The sequence below is a fragment of the Stomoxys calcitrans genome, chromosome 2, assembly GCF_963082655.1.
Source record: "Stomoxys calcitrans chromosome 2, idStoCalc2.1, whole genome shotgun sequence".
NCBI lineage: Eukaryota > Metazoa > Arthropoda > Insecta > Diptera > Muscidae > Stomoxys > Stomoxys calcitrans.
In genome coordinates, this window is record NC_081553.1 from 192177207 (window position 1) to 192193255 (window position 16049).

Sequence of the window (16049 nt, forward strand, 5' to 3'; positions counted from 1 at the left end):
TAACACTTGAGAGCGCTAGAAATGAGAGAATTGACACCAGAGATGGAAAATATGATACCAAGTACTTTTACGAAATGAGAGCATTTCATGGCTAGAGCTGCCATTACACGACCAGACATGTCATATGTAATCTCAAAAATAGCAACTCTGATAGTTGTACACATCGTGTGATACGTACGAAAAATCTAATATGACAAATGGATATTGGAAAAAATATGAGAATACATGCTGGTTAGAGTGCGCTCTGTCCGTATGGTACAATTCGCCATCTTGCCATCAAGCTGATCGACGTTTTGCCAACACACACAAAGAAATTTGTGTGCGTGTGTGTATACATGTGCGTACATGAGCAAGGAAAATGCGAGAAAGAAGATAACAAAAGAGAGAATGCAAACAAAAATCTGTCGTCTGAATACCGTTAAACCTGGCCGGCTGTTAACAGCTGTTTGAGTGAGACCACCTTTTTAAATCCGCCTTGATAACAAATATTTTTTAATGGACAATTGACTTTACTTGTTTTAGGGTACCCTGTAGTAAAGTGTCAACGACTTTAAATATTTGAAATTTTTGGTTTCTTATCGCCATGAAAACTTTAAGTAGTTCCTAAAGAAAAGCAATTATACTATGTATCTTCATAACTTGCCTATGCACAGCATGCATCATACAATTCTCTGGCTTTCGACATGAAGAAAAGAAGTTTAAACAAATCATGGTGGCAGTACTTATTGTAATATTTTCACGTTTCATTGTATGGGAACATTTGGAGTTTGCGCTCTTTGCCTTATACAAGAGTCGAAAAGGCAGGAATAAACCACCAGAGGTCCCAAAGGCACCAAAAACTAAGGAGCACATAAATTTTAGTACTTTGGACTATTTGAAGGTACGTTTGGAAAGTGCCAAAGAAAATTTGCAATTAGATGCCAAACATAAAGATGAGAATCTTAATATCGAATACCGCTTATTGACCAAAGACCTATGGCTTTTTGGTAAATATTTCCTGCTCGTTCTGTTGTTGATAGTTTATTCTCGCAATCCTTATGGTTATTACAATACGAAAATATGGAAAACTCTGCTCGAGGAGAATCGTCTCAGCCACTTTGGTTTGCCCCAAATGATGACAATCGAGGATTTGTATCAAGTCATAAATGGTAGCTTTACTCACTGCCTTAACCAGGGTTCCGGTTGTGATGGCTTACGATTAACCGAAAGTGGTTGGACTGATTTCGAAATGGCTAAACTTTTGGGAGTGGTACGTTTACAGCAAATTCGTTTGCTTACGAAGGAAAATGGTATGAAAACTCTGCAATATGACCATAAAGACTATATGCCAGAATGGAGAAGTAAAAATCGCACCCTTTACTATGTGGACAAATACTGGAGAATCTATTATCCCTGGCTGTGTAAAACTTACCAAGGTGTTCTCAATTGGCTTATGACTTTTAGCCACATGGGATCATTGTATTCCTATAAAGAAAATAAGGGCTATGTTACTCTATTGGCTAGAGATCAAGGGAATAGTGAAAAAATTGTAAAATTCTTGAAGGATCATAACTGGTTGGACTTAAGAACCGCAGCAGTTTTTATAGATTTTACTCTCTATAGTGTGGATGGCAATATGTTTACCCTAGTATCGATTTTGGTGGAACAAACGCCTTTTGGAAATCTGATATGGCAACTCAATTTGCAATCTGTGGTGCTGCTAACGAACTTGGATCAACTGACCTATGGACAATGGCTTTTGATTGTGATCTACACTCTGCAACTTTTGCAGTTTTGCAAAACTCTCGTTCTAAAATGGTGGTTCAATGTGAAATTTTTCCAAGTACCCTGGAATTATGTGGATCTTGGTATAATTTTTCTAAATTTGCTTATATTCAGTTTGCTAATTTTACGCGAAAACTCAGTGAGAGATGTATTGGCCACACTGGAATCATCCAACAAATTGAATGATATAGATTTTCGTTTGGCCAGCTGGTGGGATTACTGGGCCACCATCTCGATGGGATTTCTGGTGGCCCTAACCACTCTACGTCTGTGGAAAATTTTACAGTTCGCCAGCGTTTTTCGTCTATTCACCAGGACTTTGTATACCGCCGCAGGCAGTTTGGCAATCACCATTTTGTCCATTCACATATTTCTCTTTGCCATGGGTTTGGCTGCCCAAATTGTCAATGGCAGTCAAACGGAAATATTTTCACGTTATCTCAAAAGTTTGACCTCGATTATGAGTTTCTCATTTGGCTTTAATTCTCACACCAGGCCAGAGGATTTATCTCATGGAGGCAATGTTTTGGGGTTCATTCTCTATTTGGTGCTGATGTTTGTAGTTGCCATATTTTTGATAAATATGTTCATAACCTTAATTTGTGATAATTTTGCCGAAGCACGCAACGAAAGGGATAAACAAACTGGGGGTCGTTTAAGCTATTTGGAATTTTTGCAACAAGAATATGAATATCTATGGGATTATATAAAACCTATATTTGATTTAAGATTTCGAAGCAAATCGAAGGTTACCATTGACGAAAATTTGGCTGAAAATTATAAGATTAAAATCAAAGGCCAAAGAAATGATTTATCTGAGGTAGAACATTCATCAATTGAAGCTGATTTGATAAGGTCCAAGCGAATCGAGCAAGTTGTTGAAATTTTACATTTACAAATGGAGATTTTACGACGTCAAACTATGTTGGATTATTTAGAATATGAATCAGAGGACGAATGAGAATGTCAATTAAAGAATTTGAAAATGGTTATGAATAAAACATAAAAATTGCTTATTTTTATATTATACTAGCCGAACCGGGCCCGCTCCGCTGCGCCTTCTTTAAATCCCTAATATCTTTTAAGGGTGGGCACACTTCGCCCTGAATGCGGATATAGAGTTCGTGCCATGAAATTCACCAGTAATATCGCGAGTCGTGAAAAAATCCTTCCTGACAAATTTTGAGAGAATCGTTTAACAAAAGACAAATTTATTGCAATATTACTGCAAATCGGATGAACATATTTATGGGAGCTATATCTAAATCTGAACCGATTTTGACCAAACTCTATATATATTGCGGTAGTCATCGAGGAAAGCGTTGTGCAATATTTTGGCCAGATAGGTCTATAAGTATGCTTGCTGTGGCTCTAGCAGTGAAAATCGGGCGATATATATATATATGAGAGCTATATCTAAATCTGAACCGATTTCCATGAAATTCATCAGTAATGTCGAAAGTCGTAAAAAAATCATTCCTGCCATATTTCGAGAGAATCGGTTAACTAATGCCCATTTTATTGCAATATTACTGCAAATCGGACGAACATATATATGGGAGCTATATCTAAATCTAAACCGATTTTGAACAAACTCCGTGTATATTGCGGTAGTCGTCGAGGAAAGCGTTGTGCAATATTTTGGCAAGATTGGTCTATAAATATGCTTGCTGTGGCTCTAGGAGTGAAAATCGGGCGATATATATATATGAGAGCTATATCTAAATCTGAACCGATTTCCATGAAATTCACCAGTAATAATGAGAGTCAGGAGAAAATCCCTCCTGTCAAATTTCGAGAAAATCAGTTAACAAAAGACCATTTTATTGCAATATCACTGCAAATCGGACAAACATATATATGAGATCGATTCCTAAATTTGAACCGATTTCGAGAAAACTCCTCAGATACTGTGGCAGTCGTCGAGGAAAGCGTTGTGCAATATTTTGGCATGGTTGGTCTATAAATATGCGTGCTGTGGCTCTGGGAGTGAAAATCGGGCGGTATATATATATGAGAGCTATATCTAAATCTGAACCGATTTCCTTGAAATTCACCAGTAATATCGAGAGTCGTGAAAAAAATCCTTCCTGACAAATTTTGAGAGAATCGTTTAACAAATGACCATTTTATTGCATTATTACTGGAAATCGGACGAACATATATATGCTAGCTATATCTAAATCTGAACCGATTTTGACCCAACTCCGTGTATATTGCGGTAGTCGTCGAAGAAAGCGTTGTGCAATATTTTGGCAAGATTGGTCTATAAATATGCTTGCTGTGGCTCTAGGAGTGAAAATCGGGCGATATATATATATGAGAGCTATATTTAAATCTGAACCGATTTCCATGAAATTCACCAGTAATATCGAGAGTCGTAAAAAATCCTTCCTGCCAAATTTCGAGAGAATCCTTTAACAAAAGACCATTTTATTGCAATATTACTGGAAATCGGACGAACATATATATGAGATCGATACCTAAATCTGAACCGATTTCGAGCAAACTCCTCAGATACTGTGGCAGTCGTCGAGGAAAGCGTTTTGCAAATTTTTGGCAAGATGGGTCAATAAATGCGCTGGCTGTGACTCTAGAAGTTAAAATCGGGCGATATATATATATGAGAGCTATATCTAAATCTGAACCGATTTCCATGAAATTCACCAGTAATATCGAGAGTCGTGAAAAAATCCTTCCTGCCAAATTTCGAGAGAATCGTTTAACAAAAGACCATTTTATTGCAATATTACTGGAAATCGGACGAACATATATATGGGAGCTATATCTAAATCTGAACCGATTTTGACCAAACTCTATGTATATTGCGGTAGTCGTCGAGGAAGGCGTTGTGCAATATTTTGACAAGATTGGTCTATAAATATGCTTGCTGTGGCTCTAGGAGTGAAAATCGGGCGATATATATATATGAGAGCTATATCTAAATCTGAACCGATTTCCATGAAATTCATCAGTAATATCGAGTGTCGTGAAAAAATCCTTCCTGCCAAATTTCGAGAGAATCGTTTAACAAATGACCATTTTATTGCATTATTACTGGAAATCGGACGAACATATATATGTGAGCTATATCCAGATCTGATCCGATTTTCTTCCGATTTCAATAGGCTTTGTCTCTAGCCCGAAAAACATGCGTGTACCAAATTTGAAGACGATCGGATGAAAACTGCGATCTGTACTTTGTACACAAATTAACATGGACAGACGGACAGACAGACGGACGGACAGACGGATGGACAGACGGACGGACAGACAGACAGACGGACGGACAGACAGACAGACGGACATAGCTAAATCGTATCAGAAAGTGATTCTGAGTCGATCGGTATGCTTATCAATGAGTCTGTCTCTCTTCCTTTGGGTGTTACAAACAAATTCACTAAGTTCTAATACCCTGTACCACAGTAGTGGTGTAGGGTATATAAAGTAAAGTATCCCAGTAAAATCCTGTTTGCCTGTCTGAGAAGAGGAAAATCCTTTACACTTTGTTTTGCTTTCCAAAAATTTATTTATGCATGTATATATTTATTATATAATTTCTTTATATGCTATAAACAGAGAGTACATAATGCTCATATGGTACATACAAACATGAATGGATGAATGGTGGTTGGTGGTGGTGTCTGAATGAGGCGTTCGATACAATACAAAAATTAAACTAAAAAGATCTTAGAAAGGCATGCCCAAGAGAAGAAATTTTGGAATGAAGCTGATGGTTGTTATTATAGCTAACTAATAATTAAAAAAAAAAAAATAAATCGAAAAAAGTATATACGTATATATATTTTACTAAGCTAGAATTTTTTTTTTAGCCTAGGCGAAAGTTTACCCCTAAATCGGGGAGTTTTCGCTTTGGAGTAGAACTTTCGAGTTTCGTTTTCACATGTTTCCGGATGAGGAACATTTAAACCGGGTACAAAAGCCTAAAATCGTTATCGTGTCGGATGGGTCGGGGAATATCAACTCTACATGGTCTACGCCTACGTCTTCTCCTCCATGATCTGCTGCTACTCCAACAGCCTATTGTCGGCGAGAGGGAGGTGGCAAATATTCTCTATTTTTAGTTGTTGGATTAGCAATCGCAGCATTTCCAAACGCAGTTTCTCCAACGTTGGCATTGAAGTTACCTCCTCCTCCACCGGCGGAGGCGGGATTTGCAACGACTCCTCCTGCTGCCCCCGAACGTAGGACGGAGCCAAAGGGCGTGGGGGTGGCAGGAAATGTTTGTCCTCCTGTATTGCTGGCAGCAGGATTAAAGCGACCTGCACTGGTGGAGCCAGCATTAAAACCGCCTGTTGGCTGTACCGCCCCTATGGCTGAAGGTTGAACATTCACCCCACCACCTCCAGTCACCGAGGGTTGTAGACGTTGTTGATTGAATATATTGCTGGAACTCTGGCTACTTGGCCTGCCAGCATTTGCTGCCAATAAGCCCGATTGGCCTCTTCCTATTTGCCCTTGATTCGCGGACTGTTGATAGCCAGCATTTGTGGGAATTCTATCATTGCCATAATCATAAATGAAGGCATTATTGGCATACAGGCTAGGGGCCGAGGCACAATCGTATTGATTCCACCAAACACATACCAGCACTTCCTGACTGAATATGGTGCCATTGGGACAAAGGAAGGAGTAGGTGCGATTCAAGGCGCAAATATGAAAAACCTGACATTGGGCTTCAATGTCCGAGTAATAGCCCGGCAAAGGTTGTTGGGCACAATCGAAATTAGTTCTTGGCACTTGGCCATAAACAGGATAGTCCACTCCAGGCACTCCAGGTATAGCTGAATAATCTCCCTCATAATCGGCATCTAAGCCACTTGCCCCAGTACCACTGCCACCTCTGCCTGAGGCGGTATTACCAAATTGTGTTTGGCCATAAATACCGCCGGTGCCTGATGTTCCTGTTGAGCTGGGTCTTTGGGCAATATTGGGACGTTTTGGCAGATTGCTGGCGGCCCCTCCGAAAGCTGTGACCCCAGTAGGTGACAAGCCGCCTATGGGTCTTTGATTTTGACCTGAACCACCAAAACCTCCAAAGGGTCCAGTGGGTATAGTTGTTCCCGGGCCAAATGCGGTTGGTGCAGTGGGAAAGGCACCTGCTGCAGTCGAGGCGGCTGGAAATCCTCCAGTCAAAGGCCTTAGTGGTGAGGCCACAGTTGCGGGTACACCAGATGTTAGATCATTACGTCCATATTGGTAACCACTTTGAGCCTGGGAACAAGAAGAGAGGGCACATTGTTAATAAAATAATTTTTTTTTATTTAAAAAAAAAACAACTTACCCAACACATGGGACTGTACAGTAGGATACCTGAAAGAAGTAAGAATTAAATGGGTCCAGGTGAGAAGAATAGTCACTGATCGGTGTGTTTTAATAGTAAATATGAAAATTTGCCCATGAACATTCCATTAACGAACTGGGGCAAACTTCTTACATGTCAATGAGTGCTGTCCGATTCAATTTTAAGCTCAATGATAAGGGACCTCCTTTTTATTGCCGAGTTTGAATGGCGTGCCGCAGAGCGACACCTCTTTGGGGAGAGGTTATTACATGGCAAAGTTTCTCACAAATGTCGCCAGCATTTGGAGGGAATAGCCACCGCTGTAAAATTTTCTGATATTCCCGCCAGGATTCGAACCCAGGCGTTCAGCGTCATAGGCGGACATGCCAATCTCTGCGCTACGATGTGAACAATTTTTGGTATATTCTCATACCTTTCCGGTAGAAAATTGATAAAACAAATCTGCAGGAAAACCATGTGCGTTCTTAATCAACGATCACACGGTGCCGATTTGATCAAGCAGAGATTTCCCTGAATTCCACAGTGGTTGCAGTACAGCCCATCTATATTTGAAACTTTGCCACCAAGGCGCTTAGGGGGAGGAAACTTGGACAGAGGAGGGTCTAAAGGAGAGAGGAGGGTCTTAGACCACCTGGCATCGAGCAAAGATCTTCGAGATTAACTTTCCCGGGAGGGAGCAGTGGGAGGTGAGTGCTGTGTTTAAAGTGAATGAGACCTCGGTCTTCATAGATGACTCCAAGATGGAGTCAGGCACTGGATTGGGGGTTTAGTCCGAAACAATTTAGTTCGGTTTGTTGGTAAGATATATCGGAGTCGGTCAAAACGAGTGTGCGGGTTTTCCGGCTGAGATATGTGTCATGACGATAGCCGGCACGGAGTAATTATGAGCGTCACACAGGCTGGAACACGCAGCTCCAATCTGTGTGGTGTTCTTCGTTATCATGGGTAGCTTAGCTGGGAGCAACCGGGAGCGTCCAAGGGTTGCGGATGCTCAATACGGAGTTGCTGCAACTGGAGTCGCGGACAATCAGCGGTATCGAGTGAAGAGTCTCTGTGGCTGGCAGGGTGGCACCGGCTCATGCTTAAATACTGAGTGCCTATGATGCTCAATACGACAAGGCGAGATATTGGCACCTCTAAATAACCAAAGGCCATCATGTTTCCGCGGCAATCGATCGTATAAACCGTAAAGGAACTCCACCTCCACATACAAATGTGGCTACAACAACAATGATAGCCGCTAAAGAAATTCTTGGAAGGGATTTACCACCTTCGGAGGATAAGAGTTTTTGTGGATAAAATGGCGGTATTCAATGCTTTGGGTTCGAGGTTGGTAAGGTCGAAAAGCGTCAAGGGACTTACCACCTTCGGAGAATCAGGTTTTTTGTGGATAAAATTGCGGTATTCAATGATTTGGGTTCGAGGATGGTAAGGTCGAAAAGCGTCAGGGAATGGTGTATGAGTGTTTATAACCCCTGAAAAACATAATCCGGGCTGATGACATATGTAGCCCTGGCTTGGGTCCCGGAGACGATGGTATACAAAGGAGGATATGCGAGGACCTCAAGGTCCTGGGTTCGATGACAGTGAGATCGAAGTGCGTGGCAGAGTGTTTGGAGTCCCTCAATAGATTCCGGGCTCACGACATAGCAATGACATGAGTTTCTAGACAACATGGTATTTCGGGGAACAAGAATGAAGACGAATATGGCAGGAAAGGTTCCTCCACTGGAAGCGAACGATTGTCACTAGTCCAAATATTGAACATAGTAGAGGGGGTGTCCATTGCGAAGTCGGGAGTCTTCTCATGGATGCCGAGCTGCCAGGATTTTCGAATGACCGGAGGAGGACGAAGGATTTGCTAGCCTTTAAAAATAGGTCACTGAAAGCTATTACAGGCATTACAACCGGGCGCTGTGTTACAGGCCGTATGGAATCCCGCATAATTATAACTGCAGAAGTTGTCGTGATGAGAAGGAGGAGATGGAGACTATCGGCCATTTGCTCGGCTCATGTCCGGGCCTAAAGGAGTAAAAGCTTTCAATCTAAGGGAGCCCGTTTTTTTCTTTGACCTCGGCGATCTTGAAGATGTGTATCTGGGGGAAGTCTCCTCAGGTACATGGTACATGAATCAGCCAACGGTCTTGCCTAAGTGCCAATTGTCGAGCTACTGAATACAGTAGATGGGATGGCCAGGGGGGGGGGAGGGGGGGGGGGGTTACGTCGGAGGCGAGGTGGTACTTGCTAAATGGTTGACGGACTGCGAAGGCGCAATGGCCGTTCATCGACCGCAGTAGAACGAGGGAGTTGCTGGCGTTCGATAAGAGGTCGATGAGTACTTTGTAAGGGGTCATAACCGGACACTGTGTCATAGGCCGCATGGATATACCGCACAATGACTTCTGTAGAAGTTGCCTCGATGAGCATGAGGAGGAGATTTTTGAGCACGTTGGCTCTCCTTTCTGGGGAGCCGTTTCTTCTGTGACCTGGGTAAACTTGCAAACGTACCTCTGGTATGTCTCCTGAGGTTTGTTGAGGGAATAGGATGGTTCCGAGGGGTGATGCCACAAGCTCCGCCGTAGGTAGATCCAATCTTGTGTAGGGGCCGGCGGTTCTTCACCTCCTGCTCGGGTTCTCAGCTCCTCCTGTCCTTTTCTTTTTTTCGTGTATAACTTCTAGTACGAGGTCCCACATTTTCTTTGTCTTCACTTTCTCTCTCTAGGTTACTACAATGGGCCAAACTGGCCTCCGAGTGAACTCACCTTTGGTGGGCAACCCATTCAACCTAACCTAACCTACATGGATAAGACGGGAAATCCTACACACACGGTCATGTTTGGATAGACGGCAGGACCACTGGTTAGCAGTCACCAAAAAAACACTGAGATAAGCGTGGACCAATGCTCCAGAGATGCACATAAGTGAGGGTCGCCGATCTAGCAGATGTGTTTCTGGCAAGTCTCTTCGGGCACGTGGATAAGACGGGATATCTTACATACGCCGTCTTGTATACGTAGACGAGCGAAACCACTGGTTGGCACTCACCAAACAGAAACTCAGATGATCGTGGACCGATGTTCCAGGGATGCACATAAGTGAGGGTCGTCGACCTTGCAGATGAGTTTCTGGTAAGTCTCCTCAGGTACGTAGATTAGACGGGATGTCCTACATACGCCGTCTTGTAAACGTATGGGAATAGATAACAAACTTTTATTTAAGTTTTGTGTTCTTCTTTCAAGAGCCTTTCGTTAGAATCCCATATTGTCCCGATTGGCCTACATGTCCTTTAGGGAATGATTTTTGAAGTTTCGTATTCTATTTCCAAATGCCTGTCATTTCATATCCATATTGCCCTAATCGGTAAATATGTAACTTTTGGAGCGGTTTTTGGGGGGTGCATCATCCCCCCGACACGTCAGTTTCAATTCTTATATCAAGTTCGTACTCTACTCTTAAGTACCTATCATTTGATACCCATATTGTCCCAATCGGTACACATGTTCGTTTGGGTGGGTTTTGGGGTTGGGGGTCCCCCTGGTTATTTAACCCATACCGGTGGTTTTCCACTCCTAATGCTGGCAACATTTGTAAGGTACTATGCCATGTAAAACTTCTCTCCAAAGAGGTGTCGCACTGCGGCACGCCGTTCGGACTCGGGCCCCTTATCATTGAGATTAAACTTGAATCGGACTGCACTCATTGATATGTGAGAAGTTTGCCCCTGTTCCTTAATGGAATGTTCATGGGTAAAATTTGCAATTTTTTGCTTCCATGTAAATCGACCCCATATTGCCCTAATCGATAAATATGTAATTTTTGAGGCGGTTTTTGGGGGGTGAGGCGGGTCCCCCGACACGTAAGGTCGAATTGTTATATCAAGTTCGTACTCTACTCTTAAGTCCCTATCATTTGATACCCATATTGTCCCAATCGGTACATATGTCCGTTTGGGTGGGTTTTGGGGTTGGGTGTCCCCTCCCTCCCCCCCCCCCCCGGTAATTTGACACTACATTTTCATACCAATTTTATGTTTTTGTGTTGCAGCAAGGTGGCATACAAAATTTCACTTACATCGATGCATCCTTACCTGAGATCTGGCGTTTTTGAGTACTGTAGTTAGGGGGAGGGTCCGCCCCCACGCGGATATCACAAAATAAAGTACCCTAACCCAGGGTACTTTGTAACCTGATTGCACTTCTAGAGGGCTCAGTTTTTGTCTGATTTGGCTGAAACATTGGACAACAATTTCTCCTATGACCTTTAACATACGTGCTATATAAAGTCTGAATCGGTTCACAACCTAATATAGCTCCCATATGAACCGATCTCCCGAATTTACTTCTTGAGACACTATAGGGAGCAATTCTTATCCGATTCGGCTGAAATTTTGCACTATGACTTTCGGTCTCCAACATCAGAGACCAAGAATAGTCAGAGAAAGTTCATTTTGTTGTAGCCACATTTTCATGTAAAGACGGCGATCCTCGTCAAGCTCCTGTAGGTGAGCAAGCTCGTTTCGGTTCAAAGAACCGATCGCCGCTGAAACAAAGTGGCCATTTGTTATTTAAAGGTGCCAATAACTCGCCTTATTGTATCGAGCATCATGGGCACTCAGTATTTGTGAAAAGCACGGCCTCTCACTTAGACTCTCTGCTCGATACCGCTGATTGTCCGCAACTGTCATTGCAGCTACTACGTATGGAACAGTTCACTATCCGCAACCTGTGAGCTACTGGGCTCGCAGCTAAGCTTCTCGTGACAGCAATGAACATCACACAGATCGGACTTCAATGTTCCAGCCTGTGTGGTGCTCAAAACTATCTCGTGCCGGGCAGAGAAAGTTCATAACCTTATATAGCATCAGTAGCATAGCAATTCTTATTCATTATCCTTTATTTGCCTATAAAAAGATACCGACCAAAGAACTTGACAATCCATGGTGGAGGGTATATAATATTCGGCCTAGCTTAGAATGCTTCATCCCCAAGAGCGCCATCTCCAGAAGCGACCCAAATCAACTTGGGACTCAATAAAGACAATATGAGTGTGACATAAAAGGTATGCACTACATCATATCGAAATATGGGTCATGAAACTGAGGCTGCCCCATTTCCAAAAAAACTTCAAAACCGACATGTAGGTCGACCAGGCCAATATGGGACTCAAATACAAGGGCATTGGGAGTAGAGCACTTATCTGATATTCCAATAGGGAGTTAAAGAGTTTGGGGCAGTCCCAAGCCCAAAAAAAACTCAGCTTTTCATAGTGGGCTACCCAATCAACCTAAACCTGGGACAATATGTGTATCAATTGAAAGGAAGTCATAAAACTGGGGCCACCTCACTCCCAAAGGACTCCGAAAAACGGACATGTAGGTCGACCGGCCCAATATGGGACTCATATAAAAGATCTTAGGGAGTGGAGTACTTTTCTGATATCCCAATATGGGACAAAGTGTCTGGGGCAGTTCCAAGCTGAAAGAATCCCCAATCTGGCAGTTTGGCCGATAAGGACAATTTTGGACTCAAAAGAAGGATATCATTGTCCGTAAGCAACACGAAGGGGATGTCCCCTATATATGTAGAGCATTGCGTTGGTATTAGGAAAGTTAAACATTGGAGGGGAGAAAAGGGAGGAGGGTCTATTAATATTCATCTCAAATGTCTGAATGTCAATGTTGGTGGGAAAGACATAAGACGGATTTCTATTCCACACACCAATGATTTTCGTGGAAAAAGAATTTCGACCCAATGACTAACAAATTTGAACGACATTTGTTATGAATATGAAATCTGAAGATTTCATCCAAACTTTTTTATACCCAGCTCCATGGGGGTAAAATAATCCAGTCATTCCGTTTGTCGACATTCTAAGTCGATCTTGCCATGTCCGTCCGTCCGTCCGTCTATCGAAATCACGATAATGGCAGAACGCATAAAGCTAGCCACTCGAAATTTTGCACATAATCTTCTTATTGATGTAGGTCATTGGGGATGCCAAATGAGCCAAATCGGTTCAGATTTAGATATAGCTTTCATATAAACCGATCTTCCGAGTTGACTTCTTGAGCCCCTGGATGTCTCAATTTTCATCAGATTTGGTTGAAATTTTGCACATAGTGTTCTGTTATGATTTCCAATATCTAGTGTTAGGTATGGTCCGAATTGGTCTATAACCTGATATAGCTCCGGTGGGAGGCCACCGTAGCGCAGAGGTTAGCATGTCCGCCTATGACGCTGAACGCTTGGGTTCGAATCCTGGCGAGACCATCAGAAAAATTTTCACCGGTGGTTTTCCACTCCTAATGCTGGCAACATTTGTAAGGTACTATGCCATGTAAAACTTCTCTCCAAAGAGGTGTCGCACTGCGGCACGCCGTTCGGACTCGGGCCCCTTATCATTGAGATTAAACTTGAATCGGACTGCACTCATTGATATGTGAGAAGTTTGCCCCTGTTCCTTAATGGAATGTTCATGGGTAAAATTTGCAATTTTTTGCTTCCATGTAAATCGATCTTCCGATTTGACTTCTTAAGCCCCTGGAAGCCTTAATATTTATCCGATTTGGCTGAAAATTTCCACATGGTGTCCTGTTATGACTTCCAACAACTGTGATAAGTACGGTCCGAATCGGTTTATAACCTGATATAGCTCCCATATAAACCCTTTTCCCGATTTGACTTCTTTAGCCCCTGGAAGCCTTAATTTTCATCCGATTTAGCTGAAAATTTGCACATTATGTTCTGTTATGACTTCCAACAACTGTGTCAAGTACGGTTCGAATCGGTCTATAATCTGATATAGCTCCCATATAAACCGATCTTCCGATTTGACTTCTTTAGCGCCTGGAAGCCTTAATTTTTATCAGATTTGGTTGAAAATTTGCACACAGTGTTCTGTTATGATTTCCAATATCTGTGTTAAGTATGGTCCGAATCGGTCGATAATCTGATATAGCTCCCATATAAACCGTTTTCCCAATTTGACTTCTTAAGCCCCTGGAAGCCTTAATTTTCATCCGATTTAGCTGAAAATTTGCACATGGTGTTCTGTTATGACTTCCAACAACTGTGTCAAGTACGGTCCGAATCGGTTTATAATCTGATATAGCTCCCATAAAAACCGTATTCCCGATTTGACTTCTTGAGCCCCTGGAAGCCTTAATTTTCTTCCGATTTGAATTTTCCTCCGAAATTTTGCACATAGTGTTCTGTTATGATATCCAGCAACTGTGACAAGTACGGTCCGAATCGGTCTATAACCTGATATAGCTCCCATATAAACCGATCTCCCGATTTGACTCTTTGAGCTCTTACAAATCGCAATTTTTACCGAATTTGGCTGAAATTTTGCTTGCGATGTTCCGTTATGACTTCTGACAACTGTGCCAAATCAGTCTATAACCTGATATAGCTCCCTTGTAAACCGGTCTCTCAATCATCCTTGCTCGGTTCCCAAAAGCTTTGATTTTTGCTCGTTTGACAGAAGTTTGGTATGTAGAATAAAATTATGCCCTGGTTGTTTCCCAAGATTCGCAAGAACTTGTTTTAATACTCATTTTTTTTATTTAATATTTGAAATTGAAATATTTTTCTGCCTACGCTTCATTAATTGTTTTTCCTAAACACTGTGCCCTGAGATATTTTTAAGGCCAAGTACACATGTCTCCGGTCAGTGATAAAAATCTGTTTGCAAAAACAAATGAACTTTTTCAATTTTATTTATCATCGTTCTTTTAGTGCTTTGCAACTCTTCTCAAAACTCTTCTAATGCCACAAATGTGGACGAAAAAAAAAAACTCAAAAACGGCAGCAGAAACAGTTAAATTCAGCACAAAAACGTGAAAACGCCACACAAATTTATGCCATACGCCATTAGGCGGCAAAGAACCCGCCAAAAAAGGAAATATGAGCTGCTGCAAATTCTATTGCTCTCCATGGCGGTCAAGCGTGCAATGAGCAGCAGCCACTTAGCCACTTGGTGGTCACAGACATACATCACTTTAGGTTTATGGCTTTAAGAAGTTGGCTGCCAAAAAAAGCCTTGAATTGAGTTAAGGTTTTTTTGGTTGGATTTAAGTTAAAAAAAACTTTATTATTCTTACCTTTTAAAAGCAAAATTAAGATTTTGAAATCCATTTAAATTGTTTATAGAGGAAGATGGAGAGTTTTTTTTCGTTAAAAAAAAAATTATAACATAAACACAATTTTTTTAAATTTTTAAAAATTATTTTTTTTAGAAGAGTTTCACTTTTTGCTTTAATTTATTTTTTTTTGTATTTTCTGTTCTTTGATGCGATTTTCTCTTCTTTTTTAGATTATTTATATATTTTTTAAAATTAAAATTCTTTGTATTACATTCAGTCATCCACCAGAGAAGACTGCAAGTTGTTGCTCTAAAGTTCTAACATTTTATACCTGGATGCTTTTGCATGTTCCTCTGGCGCAAAAGCTTCTTCATCTTATGCTCACCAGTGGGCTGCATGGCGTCAATGGTGTTGGAAAATCATAACAAACCGACGACGCCTCATTCTCACTGACCCCACAATCAGCATCGTCCATGTGTGTTCTCAGTGTTTGCATTTAGAATTGTTTAGCGCTGCTACTGCTTCTGCTGTTTGCAGTTTGTAATGTCTCCCTTTAGAGCATCTTGTTGAAATTTACGATATGTGATGGTTTATCACTCTTTGCTACCCTACAAAGTATAATAGGTTATAGTAAATTCGCTAGGTGGCATAACAAAGTTTGTTGCTTAAGTCTTTTGTTTTAACATACCGGTGAAAATGGAAAACAATAAATTTAACTATAATAAAATAAAAAATACAATAAAAAATAAGCAAAATAATATGAAATAAAATAAAATAAAAAAATAGAATGAAATACAATAAAATATTTATTTTTTACTAAATAAAATTAGATAAAATAAAAACTTAAATAAAATAAAAAAAAATAAATCAAAA

The 16049-nt window shown here is 41.2% G+C and overlaps 2 protein-coding genes across 2 annotated transcripts; one reads left to right on the forward strand and one right to left on the reverse strand.

Annotated features, from left to right (window-relative positions):
• Nucleotides 1–21: 21 nt before the first annotated feature.
• On the forward strand, nucleotides 22–2796 carry LOC106091933 (polycystin-2-like protein 2). The gene is made up of 2 exons (XM_013258640.2): nucleotides 22–61; nucleotides 615–2796. The coding sequence occupies exons 1-2, from the start codon at nucleotides 22–24 to the stop codon at nucleotides 2723–2725; spliced, it is 2151 nt and encodes a 716-aa protein (XP_013114094.2). The 3' UTR covers nucleotides 2726–2796.
• Nucleotides 2797–5464: 2668 nt separating this feature from the next.
• LOC106091932 (uncharacterized) lies at nucleotides 5465–15574 on the reverse strand. Its single transcript, XM_059361723.1, has 3 exons — nucleotides 15508–15574; nucleotides 7070–7098; nucleotides 5465–6999 (listed from the first exon to the last, which is right to left on the reverse strand). The coding sequence occupies exons 1-3, from the start codon at nucleotides 15572–15574 to the stop codon at nucleotides 5806–5808; spliced, it is 1290 nt and encodes a 429-aa protein (XP_059217706.1). The 3' UTR covers nucleotides 5465–5805.
• Nucleotides 15575–16049: the final 475 nt, after the last annotated feature.